This window comes from Canis lupus, chromosome 2 (assembly GCF_011100685.1).
Source record: "Canis lupus familiaris isolate Mischka breed German Shepherd chromosome 2, alternate assembly UU_Cfam_GSD_1.0, whole genome shotgun sequence".
Classification (NCBI taxonomy): Eukaryota; Metazoa; Chordata; class Mammalia; order Carnivora; family Canidae; genus Canis; species Canis lupus.
In genome coordinates this window covers 20,187,179-20,211,622 of record NC_049223.1, presented here as the reverse complement: position 1 = coordinate 20,211,622, position 24,444 = coordinate 20,187,179, and the positions used below count along the sequence as shown (strand labels likewise).

General features: G+C 40.4%; 1 protein-coding gene across 1 annotated transcript in view; it reads right to left on the bottom strand.

Annotated features, from left to right (window-relative positions):
* Positions 1 to 7,650: 7,650 nt before the first annotated feature.
* ITGA8 (integrin subunit alpha 8) overlaps positions 7,651 to 24,444 on the bottom strand; it is a 169,267-nt gene continuing 152,473 nt past the window's right edge. The window contains exons 28-30 of the mRNA XM_038530016.1: positions 21,423 to 21,524; positions 12,423 to 12,545; positions 7,651 to 10,495 (exon numbers count right to left, since the gene is read on the bottom strand). Of these exons, the coding sequence (XP_038385944.1) occupies positions 10,409 to 10,495; positions 12,423 to 12,545; positions 21,423 to 21,524 (312 nt within the window). The 3' untranslated portion in view covers positions 7,651 to 10,408. The remainder of the gene's footprint in view (positions 10,496 to 12,422; positions 12,546 to 21,422; positions 21,525 to 24,444) is intronic.

Sequence of the window (24,444 nt, the reverse complement as noted above, 5' to 3'; positions counted from 1 at the left end):
GCCCCTGGGATGCTACTCCCTGCATATAAGCTATATTGTAAGTAAGATTTCAGGGCATATCACACTTCCTTTTATTTGCCTTACACCTTTATCCTCCATGGGAGCTGCATAGCAAAGTGGTTATGAGTGGGCTCTGTATTCGGCTCCCTGCAAGCTTATCTTTCTCTCAGACAAGCTATTTATATGATCATATATGTAATATCTCTCTTGAGTCTATAGGTTGGCAGGGGTCAGGTAATCTACACTAGACTTGGGTGTGGGTGGTTCTGTTCCGGGTGTCTAATGGACAGCAAGCTTTATTATGCATGCATCCTTTCACGCCTCTGCAAGCTTCCCACCTGCTAATGTCCTACTGGCCAAAGCATGTCATGTGGCTGAACTCCGAATCATGGTAGAGAAGGATAGGGGGCCTTTGGATGGGAGGGACAGCAAAACCAACATGGCAAAGGACATCGATAGGGAGAAGAGTGAAGAATTGAGGCCATTCATGCAGTCTGCTATACGAGGGTGGATCCGATTCCACTGGAATGGGATCCCTGAAAGGCACTACAGCATAGGAGGGAAAGAAATTATAAACGTCATTCTAACCTTTACTTTCCCATTGTCCTTGGGCAGAACACCCAGGAAATGATGTTCCTTATAGAGAATTGCTGTTTCCTTTCTTGCCTCCTGTCCTCAGTTTGGTCACTCTACAAAGCTTCCCTGTTGTAATCCATCACAATGCGGATCTCAGTTCTGTCTTGCAGGAAACACTGTTTGTCACTCATCAGAGCTCTGCACAGTGTCCATCCTTGTCTACAGCATGGTGTGTCTGCATGTCTGAGCATCCAGGCTAGCATAATGTTCCTTAGGAGGCCTTACAGTACGTTCTGCTCTTCCAGTATAGCTCCCTTCAAGGATTTCCTACTGGCATGCATTGCAGATTCTCCTCTTTACATGTACATATTCTCTTTCTCTCTCATACACACACACACACACACTCATGCCTCATATATATCCCTTCCCACACCTATGGAAAAAAACTAATTCTTGAACATAGTGTGATCCAAACACTTAAGGAGAACATACAGTATCTTCTGTATTCCCCTGTCTTCCTACCCAGACCAAATGAAATGCTGTCCGCTGGCCGTGTGATGGCCATCACAGTATCAGGCAAAACCACATCATTACCTTTCCTTGACCCATGGTTCAAATCAAAAGGACCATGGTCTTCCTTGCCGTCTGTCCAACGGTGGAGTGAGTTAGGACAGATTCGTTCTTCTAAGTGTACACATAGCATCTTGATTTAAAAATAAAGTATAACATTTCAACATCACAGAACCTGAATTACATATGAACAGACGTTGACGCTGATGCAGTTAGTAGACCTCCAAGGTTGAGGATTAAACTGGAGTTCTATTTGCTAGGGGTTAATCCTTCATTACCTTTGGTTTCCAAAAGATGGAAACAAAACATCAGATTAGTCTTCTAAGCAATGAGATCACTAGCCAGCAATTGTTTGTGGCCTTGGCAGGACATTATATGAGATTGCAGTTTTCTAAAATGAAGCTGGAAAAGTCTAGATATTTTGATTTGACAAACTAAGTTTATTCTGCCCTGTAGGCTTCTAACCAGTCACTTTTTAGTGCGAGGAAAACTATTTAAAGCACACCGCTCTCAAACTCTGTAATCCCTGTGGCTTGGGGGGTTGGCTTCAATCTTTGCAAATGCCCTAAAGAATGAGTTTCTCTCTCCGTATATTCTGCAACTAAAATAACTTCTATCTAACTTTTTAGGTGTTGAAGGGTGTTGAGAATGTCTCATCATGTGCATGAATCTAAAGAGAGTTTGGAAGGTAGAGGAGGACAGGAGTTCTGTAGTTCTCATCTGGACTCTGTAACTAGATGGAGGACTCAGCTCTGCGCTTTTGTACACAGGAGTCCTTATTATTTTTAATAGTAATAAATTCTGGGAGAATTTAAAATTAAAATAAAATGTGGAACTTAGAGTAAATTCTGAATTTATTTTATTTTAAAGAGTATTTATTTATTTGAGAGAGAGAGAGAGCACAAGTGAGGGGGGAGAAGCAGGAGAGAGAGGGAAAAGCAGACTCCCCACTGAGCGGGGAACCCATTGTGGGGCTCAGTCCCAGGACCCTGAGATCATGACCTGAGCCAAAGGCAGACACTTAACTGAGCCATGCAGGTCCCCTGTTCTGGGAGAATTTAAAAGGGATCATCGAGGTCATGAAAAACCATTTAACTCTGTTACTTAAATATTTTCTTCTTTACTTTCTGCATGGAATATATAGTAGGTACTCTTAATTTGGTCCTGGCTTCTGGAGTTAGGCAGACCCGGGTTTGAATCTCCATTCTGCCACCAGCTATGGTGTAGACCATCAAGCTACTTACATTCTCTAGACCTCAATTCATCCAGAAAACAGGGATAATTCTAGTATCTACCTCATATGGTGGTTGTGAGAATTGAATGAAAAATGCACAGAAGGCACTTAGCAGAGGGCTTGACACAGAGTGCAAGCCTAATGTATTTCCGTTGTTATTACCTTTTTAAAAAAAAATTATTTGAAAGATAGGCAAAGAGAACCCAAGCAGGGGGAGAGACAGAAGGGGAGGAAGAGGGAGAAGCAGACTCCCCACAGAGCAAGGAGGCCACCCTGGGGCTTGATCCCAGAACCCTGAGATCATGATCTGAGCCAAAGGCAGACGCTTAACAGACTGAGCCACCCAGGTGCCCTTTTACTATTCCATCCCAATTCCTTCCTACTTATACTTCCTCCCCTTCATAATAGTCCTTCAGGGACTTCCAGTCAGATAATATCCCCCAGATGTTCTTTTCTCTGGATTAGCCATCCTCTTCATGTTGCATGCTTGAGGCTTGTACTCCCCTTGCAGCTTTTCTCAGTGATGAAATCCCACCAGGGCAGCTGTTGCCTGGACCTCGCAGCTTGGACAGACTCCTGAAGCTGAGTGTGGGGCAAGAGGCCAGTGGCCAAAGGAAAATATCCAGGGCTCTCCACCTGGAGCAGGAGCCAGCCTACGTGTACGCTGATGAAGATTCCCTGATAAGGCCCGGGAAGGAAGATGGTGGGAAGAGCAGACAGGTGCAGCAGAAGCAAGAGACTTGGTCCGCTCAGGAGACTGAGTCAGTTGGCCAAACTGTGAGACCAGACTTATGTCCATTGTCAGGCACTAAGGGACTCACCTTTGTTTCTTTTTTCTCTTTTGTTTGGGTAAACTCCCTCCTGCCACCAAGCAGGTGACTCAGTGTCCCACACAACACAAGCCCAGTGAATGCTGGCTATCATTGCTCTATTTTCTCTGTTCTGTTGTCCATGATGGTAGCTATTTTTCTCAGCTCTGGGTCATTGGAGATTGAAGAACTGTGTTGACCAGTATGGCTAGGGATCAAGCCCCACCTCCCCAAATAGAGACTTCCCTTGAGCTTCCCTAACTCAATACCAGCACCTTTTGTTTCTAATCAGAAGGGACTCTATTCTCTCATATTGCAAAGCTCACATCTATCCACTTAGTCCTGAGAATAAGATGATGATTTCGAGAGAGAAGGAAAGTGGGGGGATGAGAATGTGTGTGTGGTGATGGTGGTAGAAAATTGCAAAGTGGAGCAGGCAAGTAACCTATATGACAAGCGCAACTGTTTTAAACTTCTAATAGTTCATGAAGGCAGTCAGTGTGGGGAAACATAGATATTTACGCATCTTGTTAGATACTCGGCCACACTAGTGTATTACCTGTGTGGGTAGAAATCAAAAGACTGATACAAAGACACCCTCTTTAAACTCTTCAGCCTGGGGATCCCTGAGTGGCTCAGCGGTTTAGTGCCTCCCTTTGGCCCAGGGTGTGATCCTGGAGTTCAGGATTGAGTCTCACGTTGGGCTTCCTGCATGGAGCCTGCTTCTCCCTCTGCCTGTGTCTCTGCCTCTCTCTCTCTCTCTCTCTCTCTGTCTCCCATGAATAAATAAATAAAATCTTAAAAAAAGCCTCTTCAGCCTATCTTTAATTCATGTGTGCTTTATCATTTTGTCAAACTGTCCTACAAGATAGATATTTTTGAAAGAGGACATTGTGATTTGGATTGTGTCCTCCCAAAAAGCTGTGTCAGTCCTAATCTCCCTTTATCTGAGATGTGCCTGGATTTGGAGATAGGGTCTTTAAAATGAGGTCATTGGGACACCTGGGTGGCTCAGCAGTTGAGTGCCTGTCTTCGGCTCAGGACATGATCCCGGAGTTCTGGGATCCTGCAGGGAGCCTGCTTTTCCTTTTGCCTATGTCTCTGCCTCTCTCTGTGTCTCTCATGAATAAATAAATAAAATCTTAAAAAAAAAATAAAATGAGGTCATTGAGATGGACCCTAAAAACTTCTGGCCTAAAGAAACATGTGGCAGTAAATTTCTGCTGTTTGAAGCCACCCAATTTGTGGTACTTTGTTATGACAACCCTAGGAAGCTAATAGAGAAGAGAAATATGGAGTTTTTTAAAATTGGGGATTCCTATAGAAATAAACTATGCTCCAACCCTACCGTCAATTAAGTGAATGAAAGTTAAAGCTAAAATTTTAAAACCAGGGAAGTCCACTGTTACTGCCTTAAAAATAATCCCATCTACAGGTTGGATAGCATGGCACTTTGCTGATAACTTGGTTGTTTCTACAATGTAGTACATAATCAAAATAAGCAACAGCACAGAGATATTAAGAACATTCATACTGTGTCATATCATGGTGCCGATAGAAGTTAAATTCAAGACTTTATATTGTCAAGAGGCACTAGTATCAAGCTACATTTCCATGTGGATTTTGGCCAACAATCATAAATAACAGGGAACTTGTTCATAAACAATTCCAAAAGGCAGTGTGTCAGGCAGATGGTATTTTGGGGGTGGGGTCGGGGAGAGTTTAACATGGCAAGCAGAGTTGTGCTTTACTCACACTGGCCATTCTGAACCTGCCATTGACTTCAGCACCACTGGGGGGTTATGGTTTTACTCAGCTTCCAACTGAGTCTACAGTTTCAATGCTTTAAATTTCTCAAGCTAAAGAAATCAACCTTTTAATGTCATGGGAGTTTTGAAGGAGAAAATCTGCCGTCTTTGAGAAGAACATCAGACATTAGGGATGTAGCATCACTACCTCATGGGTATCAGGCAAAAGTGTTCTTGTTTTAGATCTCCCCGAGAGTGCCAGGGTGCTGTGTCGTATAGGGGTCACCTGGGAGTACTTCAGGGAAGATATTTGCACCTCTAAGGGAATCCCACCTTGTCACAAGATTCTGCACTGAGTTTAGAAAGTATTGATGGAGTCAAGTGTCTACATATAAAATGGCTGGACGTGACAAAGATAGCAACAGAATTTGTTGAGAAGATTGAGATTTCCCTGTGCACACCTACACACAACTACAAAGCCTTTTACTAATATAAAAGGCACAGTAAGATGTTTTCTTTTCCCCTCACTGTGAACATGTGCAGGCTTTAACCAGTGGGGCTGGCCTACAAGAGATCTTATGGGGATCCCTGGGTGGCTTAGCAGTTGAGCACCTCCCTTTGGCCCAGGGTGTGATCCTAGAGTCCTGGGATTGAGTCCTACATCAGGCTCCCTGCAGGGAGCCTGCTTCTCCCTCTGCCTGTGTCTTTGCCTCTCTCTCTCTGTGTCTCTCATGAATAAATAAATTAAAAAAAAAAAGAGAGAGAGAGATCCTTATGTGTGTTCTTTGGTGGTCTTGCCCTACTTAGTTGAGTTCACCTGCTTTGATGGTCAGCTCCGATATTACCAGATCTCAGATTTGGTTTTGCATCTTTTCATCAGCGATACACAGGCAACCTTGAATCACCATCATAAGCCTTTAGATATATCTGGGCTTTGAAATGTACAGAGTGACATACAACAGGAAGTGAAGGATTCATCCCACTACTTGCTTTAGGCTATAAAGAGAGCATGGAAATATGGGGTTCTTCTCATTGGGATTCATGAATACTGGCCAGGGAAGTGGAAGGTATATATGTATGTATGTATGTAGGTAGGTAGGTAGGTAGGTAGGTAGGTAGATAGGTATTTAAAAGATTTTATTTACTTATTTGAGAGAGAGAGCACAAGTGAGGGGGAAGAGGCAGAGGGAGAAGGAGAAGCAGGCTCCCTGCTGAGCATGGAGCCCAGTGCAGAGCTCCATCCCAGGACCCCATGATTATGACCTGAGCTGAAATCAGATGTTTTACCGACAAGGCCACCCCGGCGTCCCAGAAGTGGCAGGTCTTTAAATACCTTATAGGGTATGACCAATAAATTGGTCTATTGAATGGTTGATAAATATTAGAACTCAGAATTAAATGTGTACATCAAATAATTAAGTTCTAGTGAAATATGAATTAAAATATTGCTTGGAAACAATTACCAAAATGTTTAAAAATACTGACAGAATTACAAAAGAAATGGTATATTTAGGTTAATGCAAATTGATCTAGTGCTCTTAAGAGGCAATATGTTTTCAAGAACCACAAAAATTTTCATATACTTTGCCCAAAGACATGTAAAGTTTATTAATTAAAGTAACCAAAAGAAGCCTCCTGTATGAAACTATTTAATTTAATGCTATTCTTAATATAGGAATCTGTGAACAACTATTCCTGATGGGAGGGGGGTGGGGATGGCTAAACAAAAGATGGTCCACTTTATTGAATAGAACTTTGAGTAACTATTATAATCACATTGTATGGACGCTTTCAGTGGGAGGATGTACAAATGTGTGCATTCTGGGGCTTTGTAATGGAAGCAGATTACAAAAGTACATGTTCCCCATGATTATTATTATGCACATAGGTATAATTATTCATTTATTCTAGAAAGGTTTTTGAGCACTGACTATACAGCAGATACTGCTGCTAGGTGCTGGCAACATAAAGTGAAAATATATTTTTCCTGGGGTGCCTAGATGGCTGAGTCAGTTAAGTGTCTACTTTTGGCTCAGTTTGTGATCCTGGGTTTCTGGAATCAAGTCCCAAACCCCATGTCTGGCTTTTTGCTCAGCGGGGACTCTGCTTCTCCCTCTCCCTCTGTGCTTTCTCCTTTCCCTCTTTGCATTCTCTCTCTCAAATAAATAAAATCTTTAAAAAAAAGATGTTTCCTGTTCTCATTAAGGGTCTGTCCAGCTGAAAGATAGTCATGCAAACAAATGCAAGAGTGTAGTTATTCACAAAATGCCATTGGAGGGCAAGAGGAGCCTTCAAGTTGGCTGAAGACAGAGGGGAAAGCTTCATAAGGGAGCTAAGATTTTTATATGGATAAAATTTGAAAGGCAATGTAGAGAAAAATAGTTGTATAAGGGTGGAGGTATTAGAAGTAATTAAAATTCTTAAAAAATATTTTTATTGAAATTTAATCCATGTACTAGAAAACTCACCCATTTGATGTGTAAAATTCAATATTTTTGGTATGTTGATCGAGTTATGCAAACATCACCACAATCTAAGTTTAGAACATTCTCATCATCCCAAAGAAATGTTGTATTCTCACTCTCAAATTTCTTCCAACGTTAAATGTTTTTATAATAATAGAAAATCAAAGCATAGAGACAGAAACTTTTGATCTCTGCTATTGTGGTAAAGCTTTACATTGCATGCAAAAGAAACCACAAGTACATCATCATGTCTTTAATTTTTCATTTTATTAGTGACAAGGTAAATAGGTATGTGAAAATCTTCACAGATATCTACACACGTATTTAAATAAAAGAAGAAAAAGAAAGGAGTTGAGTTGAAACAGTGGGGTGTCAGGGGCAACTATATTGCTTATTTACTGTATAAAAATCTCCAAGTGTATGAAACTTGATTTGCCCATTTTCCACATCCTCAAAACCAGCTGCAAGAATTGCAATGGGGATGTCTAAAATATACATAGACTCTAACAGAAGCCTGGTACAATGTGAATTATGAAAGCGATTGGTGATGATGCTATGTGGGAAGCAGTTACTTTCAGTGCATTGATAGAGCATTCCTCAAGCAGAAACAATGCTCAGGAATTGATGATTGGTGGGTCCACCTGACCTCAGGTGTCCCCCTTCCTCCATTTGCTTCCACATCTGAAGTAGCAGAGGGGGCCACTGTGTGCCCAAGTGTCTGTAGGTAGCAGTGCCCATCCCGCTAGAGAGGACCACTCTTGGTTGAGATTGTGAGGAAGCCCCTAGATCTTGCTCCTTCTTGGTCCTACTCTTGTTCATGGCATCTCTACTTTCCTCCAGGTGTCTGTGTGACCCAGCTCACGGGGTCCTAACTTAAGTAGCTCCAGGAGTTCTGAGTTCCTTTGCAAATGTTAGCTGAAAAGGCAATGGGTATGTGTTCTCAGGGACTTCTTATGACCCCAAATTCTGAGGAGCTAATTCCTATTGACCCAAAGTCAGGCCTGATGACAAGAGTTAGGGCATTATATGGGGGCAGAGAAATCTGTTGGCACTCCTCCAATCATATACAGACAGCCACCTCCCCACAAAACCATTTCTACTGAGACAGCGAACATGGAAGACCCCCAGAGGTGGTGTGGGACCTAACCTCTCTGAGGCACCTGCAGTTCTCACCCACAGTCAGCCATACACATTAGGAGCCAGACTTCAGTCCTTATAGACTTGAAACTGCTGCCATGACAGGACTGAATTTGTAAGTGGGAAAAATATGAACTTCATCAGAATATTTTTCCATGTGACTTGCATTTGGTTTCCGATGAAGCTCTGCAGCTGTAGCCAAATGGCTTAGCTCCAGGTTAAGGCACCATGGAAAATTTAGTGTCTGTGAGTCTGGCTCCTCTTTCAGATAAAGTGTGATTGTTGACATTGGGAACACAAATTTTCCAACTGCTTTGTAAACTTCAGGATTTTGGTCCACTAGTTCTATTATCTGTAATACCTAGGATATTAATTAAAAAAATAACTAATGCCAGTGTAAACATGCTTTAGATACATAGGTCTATAAAATATTGCACATAAATATAAAATTTGTTCAGCATTTCTTCATAGTAAGTTTTCATTATCATAAAAAGTATATAAAATTGTGCAGATTATATGAATTTGGCTGGTCAACTTGACTTCAAACATGATGACGTTACACACGGTTATGGATTATTTACAAGAGTTTTAAACATCAACGTTTTGTGATGGTTAGACTTTAGATGATGGAAGAATAGCTAAGATAAATATTATTTTCCAAAGGTATGTACTATAAAGATTAGCAGTAAAGATGAGTAGTAAAGTTAGAATAGGCAATTGTAAATAAAAGTCTTAGGAATCCCTTTTCTGGGTTCATCTTGTATCTGCATAACTTTATATTTCTTTCCCATGTATGCATAACACATCTTCCCTGTGTATATAAATTTGAGGTATAGTAAATAGGTATTTAATCCCAAGGTAAATACTGGCGTTGCTTCTTATAGATATTAAAAGTAACATTTACCCATATTGTAAAATTGCTTTTTTATTAATGGACTGTAGAAATTTTACCATTATTTTTTAACCGGAGAGGTTCAAGAGTACCTTGAGATTTGTGTATTGCTAATTAAGTCAGTGGGAAGATTTTTATTTCCATGTAAGGAGCTATAAAATACAACTTTTTGCAAAGCTGAATTAAGCAGATGTGAGTCCCTGGAAGGTGTGAACAAAAGTGATTTCAGGTAGCGGGTGGCATGGTATTAAGTGAAGCTGTCTGATTTCCTTAGCACTGTCTAAATCCTGAAGAAGCTCTGTTAATTTATCTGCACAAGATGGTAATCTTAGAAGGAAATTTAGTGATTTTGAAAAGCAGCTAACCAAATTGTAATGTTCAAATCTTCTAGATGACCAGAATATCTGCCTAGAGACATGGAAAATAAATAAATAAACTGTTCTCCTCAGTTACAAGATTATCTTGGTCATTTCAAAAGTACTTTCACAGTACCAACAACATATGCTTGTCTCCCTGAGCCATAACTTCATTAGAAATGTGTCTTTTCCATAGGGAGGTGTCAAATATTCCATCAGATGCAGTAGTGTTGGAAGGTTTGGTCCTAGTTCACTGTCAGAAGTCGATTGTAATTCAAATAATTAATCTCCGTGGCTTGAGTTGGATTTACCTGGAAAGCAACTGAGTTCCCATGCCCATTTCAGAGCGTCTGCCAAAAAGAGAACAACTAAAGCAAAAGACATCTTCCACCATTGCTAACGGTTTCCACAGTGTTGAGGACGGACATTATCTCACCCAGAAGGGTCTCTGGGCTCTGCGGCAGCTTCTCCAAAGTGCAGCATACATGAGGTGATATTTCTGGGGCCCTTCCACTTCAGGGTCACTGGCATGTACAGGGAAATCTTTGTTTAACCTTTGTGTTCCTTTTCTTTGAACAGGACCAATGTTCGAATATTTGGAGCTTGGGTTTTGCTCCAAATTCATGCCTCAGCGGCTTTGTCATCTGTCAGTTGCTCCCTGTCATTCATATCATCTTGGGGGGGTCTTGCTCTGTCAAAGAATCCACACTATGAACAAGAGAAAAGAGGGTTATTAAATCAGGTCTGGGAATTGGGTGAAACTCCTCATTCTAAGAATTTTCACTTTCTGTGTTTTCTAAGGAAATCAGTGCTCTGTGGATATTCCCTGTCTGATTCTCCAAATTAGAAGGGGGAAGCAGAGTAGTCTTTACCTGCAGAGAGAGTTTGTTGCATCAGGCAGAGTGTTTGGGTCCTTCCTCCTGCCAGGTCCTTCCTCCTCCCATGTGGGCGAATGTCCCTGTTTTGTATAATCCACTTATGGACCTGACATATTTTTCCTGAGATTATAGCAACAAGGCCCAAAGATTTCCTCTCTGCTTTTCTGCATGCTTTCTGGAGACAGCAGGAGCACTAACTACTGGCCAGGGAAGGGAGAATCTCTCCTGAAGTATACCATAGTTACCTTGGGATGGAATTTAAGAAGAAGAGAGGAGATGCTTGCATATCACTCTGTACTTGTGGAACACATAGCATATAGAGGAAAAGTAGATTGGTCATTTCTTTCACTCCCAGAACATCTTAGTGACTTCCCAAAGATCACCCAGCGACTTGAGGAAGAAGCTATCTTAGAATCTTCATCCTCTTGAATTTCAATTAGTATTTGGTCTAGAAACCTGGAACCTCAATTCTTTTTTTTTTTTTTAAAGATTTTATTTATTTATTCATGAGAAACACACACAGAGAGAGAGGCAGAGACACAGGCAGAGGGAGAAGCAGGCTCCATGCAGGGAGCCCGACATGAGACTCGATCCTGGACTCCAGGATCAGGCCCTGGGCTGAAGGTGGCGCTAAACCGCTGAGCCACCCGGGCTGCTCCTGGAACCTCAATTCTTATATATTATTTCTTACCCTGGAAGCCAAATTCACTGGGTTTTATTGATAACTACTGAGTTGTCTTTTTTTTTTTTTTTCAGGACCAATACCATATTCTGTCAACTGCCCCATATCATTGTATCATTTATGGAAACAAAGATACTATAAATAACAGAATGACATAAGGGTCTATTTCTAAAGGTAAACTATGCAGCAGACTCTGTAGGCTCAGGATGGCAGAAAACAGCTTACGATAATGATCAGGAAAGCCATTATTTAACTCGCATGGCAAGGTTTTCTCAGTTTATTAGGCAAGTCACATATTGTTTTAAAACAAAAATACACTATGATTTTGGGGAATCACAACAATGGTGGTTAACGAAGATGTGACTGGATTAATTACTCTTCTAGTCATGTAATTGTGACACTGTTTGTATTTTGGAATGGAAATCTCTATGAAACTTGGCAGTCCTATTGGTTTTGGGGCCAGAAATTAATTCCTATTGTAGGTTTTTACAATAAATGTCAGTAAAACACATGAAAGAGTACATTCAATCTTCCTAATGGAGATGGACTAATGGGCAAGATAAAAAAAAAAAACAAACAAGTTCAAGAATATTATAACATGCAGCATCTATTTGGCATGATAGTCCAAGTATCCATTAATTACTATATTAATTGCATCTGGGTAGTGCTTATAAAGAAACATCTCAAGTATTGCTGATAGGACCACATCACTAACAAGCTTGAGATCTTGATTAATTACACAAGAAGGCTTCATAAAAAGATTTTCACTCCAAGCATATTGGAAAGAAGATCACACGTCTCAGCTAAAAATGTCTAACACTCTCTGTATTTATTTACAAGAAATCTCAAGATAAAAGCAACATTAAACACTCTTGGTCTTCTTAAATATCAGCTATACAGGCATAGTAAGTTTGCCAAAACAAACAAGACACAATTTTCCCTTTATGCCTTTTCAACTGTTAAAAATCCCCAAATCATGCCTCTGTCTTTGTCTTTTTAAATCTCTAGGTGTATCTTTGTAAATCCCCTCAGTGGCCTCTGTACTCAAAAAGAAAAATAAAAGAAATAAACTTACCTTCCATAAAGCTAAGGTTAAGATGGCCAGAACCAATAATCCAAGAAGTATTGCTAGTATTATTACCCATAATGGGATTGAAAAGGAAACATTTGGGGTTGCCCAAATAACTGATGTCTTAATCTGAAATGGAAAATAAAGCAAATGAGCTTAAATTTGAAAACTATTGGATGAAATAAAGCAGCAGTTACCAGTACAATATGGAGATGGGAGTAGTTCTAAAAAGATCCGTATAGTAGTTGAAATCATCCTGGGGGAGACTGGAAGGTCTACAACACTCAGACATAGAATCTTAAAAGCCAGCACATTCTCAGGTCCTCCAGGTGGGATGAAAGGTCTAATTACAGACACTTGGTGTGTGTTTGGTTCAGAACAGTCCAGAAACCCTGGCATGGAATCGAAGCTGGACTGAGAACCAACAGAGTGGAAAGGAATGAGCTTAAATCAGGCTGGACCTTTTATGGCAGTAATGATTAAAAATAGACCCTCCGAAAGGTCAAATCTGTCCACACACATTTCTTCATGGAGCTCAGCTAACCTCATTGAGAAGTGAGTTGAATTGGACCCATTGGACTGTTGAATGTGCAAAAGGTTAGAGATCACCTAATCTAACTCCCCATTTTACAGATGAGAAAATTGAGTACCAGGGGGACTAAGTGATTCATACAACTAATGTCACCACCTCTTTAACTCTAGGTTCTGTGTTTTATCAATGAACGATAGCCCAGAGCCTGACTAGCCATCTTGGATTTCATGGAATTAATTGCAGGGAGCGAAGTGAGCACTAATTGTCCAGAGGCATTGGAGCTGCTTTAATCCTAAATCCAGTTTTCAGTTGCCATGAGAGGTCATTTCATTCCTCACTGTTGCAAGAGAATTTGGAGGAAAAGAAGATCCTCCCAGCAGAACTGCACGCTCAGTGCCTGTGAACCATCCCTGCCTCCCCACATGGGTAGAGCAGCTCTCCTGTTGCCCATGTGCCCCTGGAGACCCAGACAGAAGAGAAGCTGCAGAGCCTCAGACAAAACCAAGAGGAGGCCCAGCCATTCTGCTAACACCTTCTGCCAAGGAGAAGACAAATAAAAATATTATTGGATCTAAAATGCTGTTCATGAAGGCAAGGCTATCTGGTTTTAGAGAGAAGTAAGCACTGCCCCAGTTAAAGCAGTCAGAGTGCTCCTGGTTTTAGCTGTCCTGGCTGGAAGGATCATGGGTCCAGTCCTGATATATGCTTAGAACCTCTAGGCCACAATTCTCTAACCCACCAATCAGGAGATAATAATAGATGCATGGCAAAGGTTAGTGGCTCTGGAATGTGTCCTGGCTGGAAACATATGGGTGTTCTCATAATTTCCACCCAAGTAGGGGCCTGTGACGGTGCACATCTCTTTCTTCTGCTTTCTTAATTACATTGCAGCATCCTGCCTCTGCGCTTGTCAGCTTGTGTAGCTATTCATTGCTCCTTCATCTTGTGTCCATTTCCTCTGCGCAGTGGACATACTGATAAGGTAATTCACTCATTCTCCAGCCCCAAGTATCATTTACATCCAGACTAAATGAAGGCACCAACAGTAGTGAGACTGCTAGTCATTCCACATGCACAACAGTGCCAGGAACTTGATTCTCTGCTCTCAGTGAGAAAAAGGCTGGCCATGACCTACTCACCATTATACCTTCCTCCTTCGCCTGCTAACTCCCGTTACCAAGCAGTCTCTATTTCATCCATCACATCAGCAGGAGGTGCAACATTCCACGACCAAGATGGCATCAACCTCACGCTGCTTGCTACAGTCTAGGGACAGGACACACGGCACACGAGGAAACGCACTGCAGGGACTCAAAGTAGCCACGATGCCACCTGGATTCTGCAGGCTGTATAACTTACTCTAAAACGATCCTTTGCATGTATATGGCTGCATGAGCAAGAACGGGATTAATGACTTCTGAATCCCCTCTCTTTATACTCCTTCCTTTAGTGAATTACATCTAATAGCACCTATGAAATCAGCACTCAATCCGCATCTTAAGGTACTCAGAGAAAGGACATGAAGTGGTCTTTCAAAACAATACTAGTATTACTGGAAGCAGACTCATACAGTTTCGATAATGAGAATTTCAGAATTTTGGAACCACAAGGGAGAGGAGCAAACATGTACTCACCAGCCAGTTACAGTGACCCAGCAGAGAGAAAATCTGGAGCCATGGACAATTCTGAGGTTTCTTATAAAGGTTTCTTCCCCCTAAACATAGTTTCAGGCTATATTTGGTGCATGTGTTAGAAATCACCAAAATTTACTAATAGGTAATTTACAGTAACACAAGGAACCATGCTTCTCCATCTTCCCTGTCCTGATTTACCTAATTAATATCTTAAATTGCCTCCCATGGTTTCATGTTAAACATAGCAAATAGTTGAATTTGTGAGTGTTCATATATATATATATATATATATATATATGTGTGTGTGTGTATATATATATATATATATATAGAGAGAGAGAGAGAGAGAGAGAGCGCGCGCGCTAAAGGAATTGAAAGAAGGGCCAGAGGGTCACAGACCGTTCTGTTCAAATTGTTAGTTTAATAAAAAGCAATGGGATGGGAAAACAGCTACAGTGACTTTCCTGGATTCTTTTGCTACTAGGCTACTGTAGGTTTTGATGTTATTATCTAAAAAACATGGTCATCCTGTAGAAACAGGTAGGGGAAGTTATGTGAAGGCTTTTGTTTTTTTGCAGCAATGATGGAAAAATATGAATAAAATATTAAATTGAACAGGATATGCTTATTAGGGTCTTCTGAAGCAAAAACCAGCTTTATAGGTATAATTACAAAAATCTATTGGCTTTTTGTTTGCATTCACTTCCAAAGATTCTAACAGCAGTGTCTTAAAATCATTTGAGAGTAGGTGATCCCGACTGTCCTTTTCAGTTCCAAAATTCTGAAATTCTCATCACCAGAACTGTCATCGGTCTGCTCCCAGTAACATTATGCTCACTTAAAAAATACCATGCTGTTCCTTTCTCTGAGAATTTTAAAAGTTCAGATTACACATGTCATGTACATTTCCTGTAAATCATCATATGTAATTAACCAGGAGGAAAGGACAAAGAGTTTTAAAAGCAAGAAAACTCAGGAATCCTCCTGCGCCTGCATTCTGCTTTTCTTGCCTGCTGAAAAGACATCCTTTAGGACATCCATGTGGCACTGAGGGTGCCCAATCATCTCAATCTAAAATGCAAGAGCTGCAAAGACCTTCCTTGGCCTCTGGTGTTTTCCTAAACTTATCTAGGCATTTCTTTCTTTTTCTTTTTTTCAAAGATTTTATTTACTTTTTTAAAAAAAGATTCATTCATTCATTCATTCATTCATGAGAGACAGACAGAGAGAGAGAGAGGCAGAGACAAAGAAGAAGAAGCAGACTCCTTGCTGGGAGCCCAATGTGGGACTCGATCCCGGGTCTCTAGGATCACACCCTGGGTCGAAGGTAGGTGCTAAACCACTGAGACACCCAGGCATCCCTTTATTTACTTATTATATATAGAGAGAGCACAAGCAGAGGGAGCAGCAGAGAGAGAGGGAGAAGCAGCCTCCCCGCTGAGCAGGGAGCCTGATGTGGGGCTCGATCCCAGGATCCTGGGATCATGACCTGAGCTGAAGGCAGATGCTTCACCGACTGAGTCACCCAGGCACCTCTAGGCTTTTCACCACTTAGTCAAGAAGTCACTACACCAAGGCCAGTAGAAATAACAGAAAATCAAGAACAGTGCCCCAGAGTATCTCTCCAGATTTCCAATGCAGGGGAGCTGATTGGTTGTTGCTGGAAAGAGGCAGATGAAGAGTCAAGTGCAACACATCATTGGAAGAGTCCTATATGTCTTGGAAAGGGAGGTCCTTCTGAGGACACATTGATTAGGGGGGCATGTGACATATTCATGTGTATACATGGCAATGGGGCATTTCATTCATGAGTGGAAACAGGTAAAAGCCTGGCTTTTCCTGAAAGTCAGTGCTTTGTATAAATTAGAAACTTGAGCTGCACAGGCCACCTGACTGGGGAAAGACTTAATTGATTACTTTTATAGGACCAAAGCTTATTTAAATTTGTATTAGTGCTGTGGAAATTACAGAATGGTTTGAGGAAATCTTGCCAAGAAATAAAGCGTTGGAAAATACTAAAACTTTGTTAGTGTTTATGTTTGTCTTGCAGCTCATTTTGATAAGCCCTCAGGAAACTTCATTATCCATCAGATAACTACTAGTAAGAAAAAAAGGTCTTAATTCTCAGTTTCTCATGACTAAACACTGATTTATTGTAATAATTTTTCACTCATTTCAAATAAGATTTATGAAATATCCCATGTTTCAAGCTAGAACCTTCTGTAACCCTGCTCTAGATCAGGTTTATTTCTGTCTAGAAATTTCTATTTCTTATTATAAAATAAGCCACATGTGTAATTTAAGAATTTTCAGCAGCCACATTAAAAAAGAGGAAAAAGATGAGACATTAATTTTAATTATTTAACCATAAATATCAGAACTATTATCATTTCAACATGCAGTTGATACCAAAATATCCATCAGACATCTTAAACTCTGCTTTTCTTTTTAATGAAGTGTCCAAAATCCAGTGTGTATTTCATATTTGTAGCACATGACAAAACTAGATTTTCAGTGGTTAAAGTGAAACGTAGTCTCACAGAAAAAAACACAGCTGCATTAATGGAAAAACATCTTATACTGCAACAGTTTTCAGGTTTTCATCTAAATTAGTTAAAATAAAGCAAAACTACTAGTTCAGTCTCACACTGGCCACCTCTCAGGTACTCACTTTCCACATGTGGCTGATGGCCACTGTATTGGACTGTATAGCTCTAGAACATTTTGTAAAATCTCACACAATGGTGTGGTTTGCCCATTTACCTAAGTCTTCCCTTACAAGATTGATTCATCAAGAAGGTGGTCCCAAGGCAGAAGGTTCCCTTTAAGATTATGGGCAAGAAATTACATATTTAACTGCTTTAAGAAAGAAAGGTCATGTCGACTAACTAAAATACTTAAAATTTAAGGAGAAAATCTCAAGTGTGTGCCAACTCATGAACAAATTGTATCACTTTATCTTCATGTATTGAGGACCTATAGCTATTTAAAGAAATGGCATACAATGTTAACAATTCACTTATTTTAATTATCTGCAATTTTAGGAAGTGAGATCCATAAATTATAAGTGGTTTAGACCTTCGAAAGTGATACTAAGTAGGGAACGTTTAATCTTACCTTCATCACATCATAAATCTTGTCCTTTATTATGGTTGAAAGACCATAAATAAATTTTTAATATGCCTACACTTTATTATGGACATTTATGATATGTTGTTGTATATTTTGACAAAATACCAAGGTAGAAGGAAAAGGCTCCCTTATATTTGCAACTGTAATTAACGTTGACATCTGTATTTATGTATCACAAAATCTTGTGTAAACTTACTTCATAGGGGTCACAAGAATGTTTTAAATAAATGTACCAAAATACTCTACCTACAGTGCCATTTAGAACAAAATAATATCATAAAGTGGACCAGCTGGACACACATTTTAACATTTAAATAACCTATGAGAGATAAGCAGTTTGAACTCCAAACAATTGATTCATATAATAATTCCATTTTAAGGTTCCTAAGTTGTGCTAACAAATGAAATGGATTCACAGTTTTTGTATGAGGTTTCTAAGAAGGATTTTTATGAACTATTTTATAGAAACCACTGTGGGAATTATACTAGACAATCATATTCCCTCCCAGATATCAGGTATGGAATTGACATGACACACAAATGCCAACGTTCCCTGTTAAGCAAAGAAAGTGTTCAAGTAACTGAATCTTGCTTTTTTCTGCCGCGCTGTGATAATTGAGCACTCAATCATATCCCTTTGCACCATGCAACCTTTCCCTCACCTCTGAACATGGCAAGTGTCACGAGCTTCGTGAGTTCATTTGTTACAAACTCAGACAGGCTGCAGGTAGCAGATGGGGAGAGCTCTTTTCTTCCATGTGTGAGGCTGACGTGGAGCTCAAGAAATGGTTGAATCATGACCATGTTGACAAGGGAATACAAACTAACTAATCATCCACACAAGGGCCTAAGAAAACAAGTTTCATTACAAAAGAAGTATCTAAGAGGGTTTCCCCATTGACAGGGTATGCAGTGGAGCTCTTAGGACTCTCAACAACCTATCCTTTAAAATTTTTTTTTTCTATTTTTATTTATGATAGTCACAGAGAGAGAGAGAGAGAGAGAGAGAGAGGCAGAGACACAGGCAGAGGGAGAAGCAGGCCCCATGCACCGGGAGCCTGATGTGGGATTCGATCCCGGGTCTCCAGGATCGCGCCCTGGGCCAAAGGCAGGCGCCAAACCGCTGCGCCACCCAGGGATCCCTCAACAACCTATCCTAACTGATTTAGCATCTTAAAGCAATTCCCTTCTACTGCATTCTTTTCCAGAATGACCTTTGGAATGACCTTTGAGAAGAACTCGCTAGAAAAGGCATCAGCTAGCTCACAGCACAGTCCTCTCAAACCAAGCCACAGAAAAGTCATTTCCCTGGAGGGGAGAGCAAACTTCTCATGGGCCAGATCTCCCCTTGGCCGGGTGTTGGGAGACCCCAAAGTACCTTCATTCCTGAATATTTTTTCCAATAACCTTTACATAACTGATGTGGTAAATCATCCACGTCAGATAATAAGGCTTTTAAAAAATGCAATGACAAGGATGGTGGGGCTGGGGGAAGCACATGTATCAGATGATTCTGTGGATCTTTTGAGATGAGTTGAGAACAGCAGGCTGTCACCTGTGGCCAGTACAGAAAGACGTAATGCTGTTGACGGCATTGACTGTAACATATGTTTCTGCTATGGAACACATGCTTGGAGAAAACAAAGGGACCCAGATTTATCTCCCTTAGAGAGACAAGCCTTTGAACCTCCTTGGATGAACATTCTATATTAAAATCCCAAAGCCTCTGTCTTCTAGGTTGAACATAAATCCAAACTACAGTAGACATCCTGTGAGGGAAAGAAAGGCGAGCTAAATGAAGAAAGATGTGGCCGCGCTTACTTTAAAATGCCACCAAAGTTTACTAAAATATTTTGACATTTCCATTTGGGCTTCCTTGATTCAGCCAGGGAGAAGACATTTTGGGGGGAGGGTTACTATTACTGAGCCTTGAGGCATACCTTGTTCCAAGTACAATGCTAGGGCTTCATAGACATCACTTTATTAACCTCAACAATGTGTTCAGGTGAATATAGTTAACAGCCTCAGGGAGGTACAGTGATTTCCTGAAGGTTTCCTAATTAGGGGGCGCGGAGCCAGGATGAAGCCGAGGAGAATGTGTTTTGAAATACATTTGAAATGTGGGCCTGATCCCATGCTAGAGATTCTCAGTTATTTTACTATTTTATTTTATTTATATTTTATTTATTTATTTTAGTAAGCTGCATACCCAGCGTGGAGCCCAATGTGGGGCTTGAACTCATGACCTTAAGATCAAGATCTGAGCTGAGATCAAGGGTCTGAGGCTTAACCAATGGGTGGTGCCCCTCTCCGTGATTTTAAAGCAGAGTCCCAGGGCCCCACCCCAGAGCTACTCAGTCCTGATATCAGGGGTGAGGTCTTAGCATGTATTTATTTTAAAGTTTCATGAGTGATGATGCTTCACATACTTAGCTGAAGGTCACTGATCCACGCATTTTCCTAATTTAAATTACTAAAAGTAGACTAGGCTAGCAAGATTAAATTTTGTGATTACAAAAAAAAATTTTGTGATTATATTTTTTAAAAGATTTTATTTATTCATGAGAGACATAGAGAGAGAGAGAGAGAGAGAGAGAGAGGGGCAGAGACACAGGCAGAGGGAGAAGCAGGCTCCATGCAGGGAGCCCAATGTGGGACTCGATCCCAGGTCTCCAGGATTGTGCCCTGGGCTGAAGGCGGTGCTAAACCCCTGAGCCACCCGGGCTGCCCTGTGATTACATTTTAAGATGTAAGGCCAATAAGACATTATGATCATATCTACTTATATACCCTCCCAAAGCAGTGCTTCTTAAACTGTACTGTGTCCACGATGCCCTGGGATAAAATGCAGATTCAGACTCAGCAGGTCTGGAGTGAGGTTTATTTGTGAATTTTTGACGATTTCCTAGGTGATGCAGATGCTGATGTCTGCAAACTGGACTATGAATAACAAGACCTGGGGACCAGGGTTTAAGGGGGGGTGTATCTATAGAATGACCCAGAAACAAAGATTTAAATCTAAACATCTTTTCCTCAGATCTGGCTGTGATCACTTTCACTGTAAAGGGAGGGTTTTGGTGACCATGCCTGCTGTCCTCTGTCCCCCTGTTCCTGTCTGCTCTCCATGGTCTCGCCAAGCTGCTGAGGATGCTGGCAGTTGTGCTGTGAAAGATAAACTCCTGCCAGTAATGCTTAATAGCCTCAGTTTAAAAATAATGTTTTATTCAACTGAAGCTCATGCTGTACTTTTTTTTCTGGGTGAAAATGATCGTTCTTTGCATAGAAAGGAAAGATGTCAAAGGTCATCCAGCTGTCCCTAATGAAGAGAGTCCTTCCCCCCAACTTCGGCCCCCACCTCACTCACTATGCTGTCCTTAGAATTAAACAATCAGGACGATTTCATTATAATGATCATTGCTATCTGGACTTCTTTCAAACAAAATGGCTTGGTTAAAAAGTGGTATTAGTCCTACACCGTAAATTTTGGGTCTTTTTTTTTTTAGTAGAAATTTACATTGAAAGTTTAAAAATTTGATCAAAGAACACTGAGAAATTTCTGGAGGGAGACAAGAAAATAGTGATCCAGAGAAGGAAACTTTCCTCAGGTCACTGGAATAAGCGCTTAAATGTAGCATCAGCTGAACAGTGGTTTAAAAAAATTATTATTTCAATGAAATTGTTATGCTGCTATATTTTTCAGATACTCACTGCTATGCTTCCCTCTGGGAGTTTTGCTGGCTGATCTTTATAAGGCATCTTCTTAACTTTGAAGGACACCAGGGATGCAAGAGTATAGGGATCATTTTTTCTCTGAAATGAAAAATATTTATTTAAATATATTCTGTGTAAACCCTTAAAAGCCATCCAGGCAGCCATCCAACTGTTTTCAGTATTTCACATTTCCAAAGGAAAATTTCATTTCTCCTTCTGTCTTCTTTTTCTCTTTAAAAATTTTCCCCCATCCATCCATCTATCCATCCATCATACATCCATCCATTATACATCCAGACATCCTTTTAGATAGCCATCCCAGTGTCCATCCAACTGACCACCCACTCATTCATCCTCTTCTTATTTCTAAAAAGAATTTCTCTTATTAACAAAAGACTTTGTACAATGAGGTTAGAATAAAAACAGAAAATCAGAGTCCTAAATGGGAGCAAGCACAAGGATTAACGTAGGTGCTGCTAGTAAAGAACAAAGGGGAGATATTGTAGGTTATACAATTCTTTTTTTTTTTATACAATTCTTATTATCTGATAGAGGGAAGTATTTTAAGAGAGAGACTGATACAAGTTATTTTTTAATAAATATTTTATTTATTCATGAGAGACACAGAGAGAGGCAGAAACATAGGCAGAAGGAGAAGCAAGCTCCCTGCTGGGAGCCTGGTGCAGGCCTTGATCCCAGGGATCACGCCCTGAGCCAAAGGCAGACACTCAGCCACTGAGCCACCCACATGTCCTAGATACTAAATTCTAAAGAAATTTATCACATTTCATCTTATACAGAAGACCCAGAGAAGACTTTCTTAATCTCAGCACTGTTAGGATTTTGGGGTTGGATGGGGAACTGTCCTGAACATTGTAGGATATGTAGTAGTATCTCCAGCCTCTACCCACTAGATGCCAGTAGCACTTCTACCATAGTTGTGACAACCAAAAATATCTCTAATTATTGTCTGTCCCCCAGGAGGCAAAATCCTCTTGGTTAAGAACCACAGACTTAGAGCCATAGAGTTTTTGATAGAACTTTTCAGCAAATATTTTTTTTTTTTGTTTAATTGGTTCTCATATTAACTGTTGATTAAAGCCAAAGGAAAATATTTAAGACTAAGTCAAGGAAGGCCGTTTTGAGAAAGTAAATTTCTGTGGTTCCCCACCATTTAACTTGAGACAATGATTAGAGCTATCCAGTCTTGGGCTGGAGCTGGTTCATAATGGCTCTTGAGAGGAGACAGACTGTGAGAATTTCAGGAATTTTGAGTATCAGTTGTTAAAGCCATTACTAAAACATATATATGTAAATTTCAGAAAAAAATATTTTTAAAAAGATAATACACAAAAACTCAGCATTTATTAACTATTTTATTGTGTTTCACTAGTATCTATGCTCTTTTTTAAAAAAATTAAGATTTTATTTATTCATGAGAGACACAGAGAGGGAGGCAGAGACATAGGCAGAGGGAGAAGCAGGCTCCCTGTGGGAAGCTCAATGCAGGACTTGATCCCAGGACCCCGGAATCATGACCTGAACTGAAGGCAGATGCTCAACCACTGAGCCGCCAGGTGCCCCAGTAACTGTAGCTGTGCTCTTGATATTATTTAAGTGTATTGTATCTGGAAGGGGAAATACTATATGATGGTGTGCTAATGCCCCTCTTCCCAACTCCAGATTTGGTGATATTGTGTTGGCAGCTTGAAATCAGCCATAGTAGGAATATTTACACCATGGGAATCAGCAAATGCTGCAATGGTGCTTCCCCCACCCTCAACACACACACACACATAAGCAGTTTATTAAACATTCACCAGAACTTCACTATTTATAATCCAATGTTGGGTTTCTTGAGGCCAATCCATCAGGTTGGATTTTTTTTTTAAGATTTAATTAATTTATTCATGAAAGACACAGAGAGACAGGCAGAGACAGAGGCAGAGGGAGAAGCAGGCTCCCTGTGGGGAGCCTGATGTGGGACTCGATCCTGGGACTCCAGGATCATGCCCTGAGCCAAAGGCAGATGCTCAACCGCTGAGCCACTCAGGCGTCCCATCATCAGGTTGGATTATGAAAATTTTGTTTCTATTTTTTTAAAAAGTTCTTTTTTTCCCCTCCTGTGACTGAATTTTTTTCTCCCCTCAATAAATCTCATCTCCTCTAGATGAGAAGGACAGGCCAGACTATGCAAAACTTTTAAATACTTAAGGACACTGATTTTTTCTTTCTTTCTACCCCAACATTCCAGGATAAGTAACTTTATTCATTTGGAAAAATTATTTTTTGCTTGTTATTCTTCTGATGTTTTCTTATCTTCTGGCTTTTCATTTTAACTGAAAGCTGGATTTTTATGTGTTTATTTGAGAAGTGTTTTTTAAACGTGGAAAACTTTGCTCATAAAATCTTGCAGGTACTTGGTGATTTAAATCTACTCTCTTTACCACCCTGGCTGGTAGACACAGAAGGAACATGACCAAATTCTGGTCATGAGATTCTGCACATAAGAATCACAATTATATACTCATATGCCCGTGCTTCCCAAACATCAGTGAACAAATTTTCTTTAGTCTCCAAGTTCAATAAAAAAGAATTGATAGAAAATAATTCTTTTCCCCCTGAAGTCGTATCTTTGAGGAACAAATCAACAGAGACCTCCATCTCTGTTTCAACTCTTGATGGGAAGTTTTGGGTTTCTTGATTCTGCATTTATGAATATGGAAGTTTCTTAATGAATAGAAGGTGGGATTTGAACTCTAGAATGTAGAACCTGGAGAAACATGTTTCTCTGGGGGGATTTCCATTCACCTCTGTCCTTTACCCCTGCTCTGGGCCACAGTTTGATATTTTCTCGTGTTCTACTTCGTCACCAATCCTTAGTATCCTTTTCCAGTGGTTCACAAACCCCTGGACTTTGCTGAGTTTCAGAAACAATTGGGGTCAGGTCCCGGGATTCTGATTCAGAAAGACCAGTATGAAACTATATTTGTCCTACATTTTTTGCAATTTTGACATT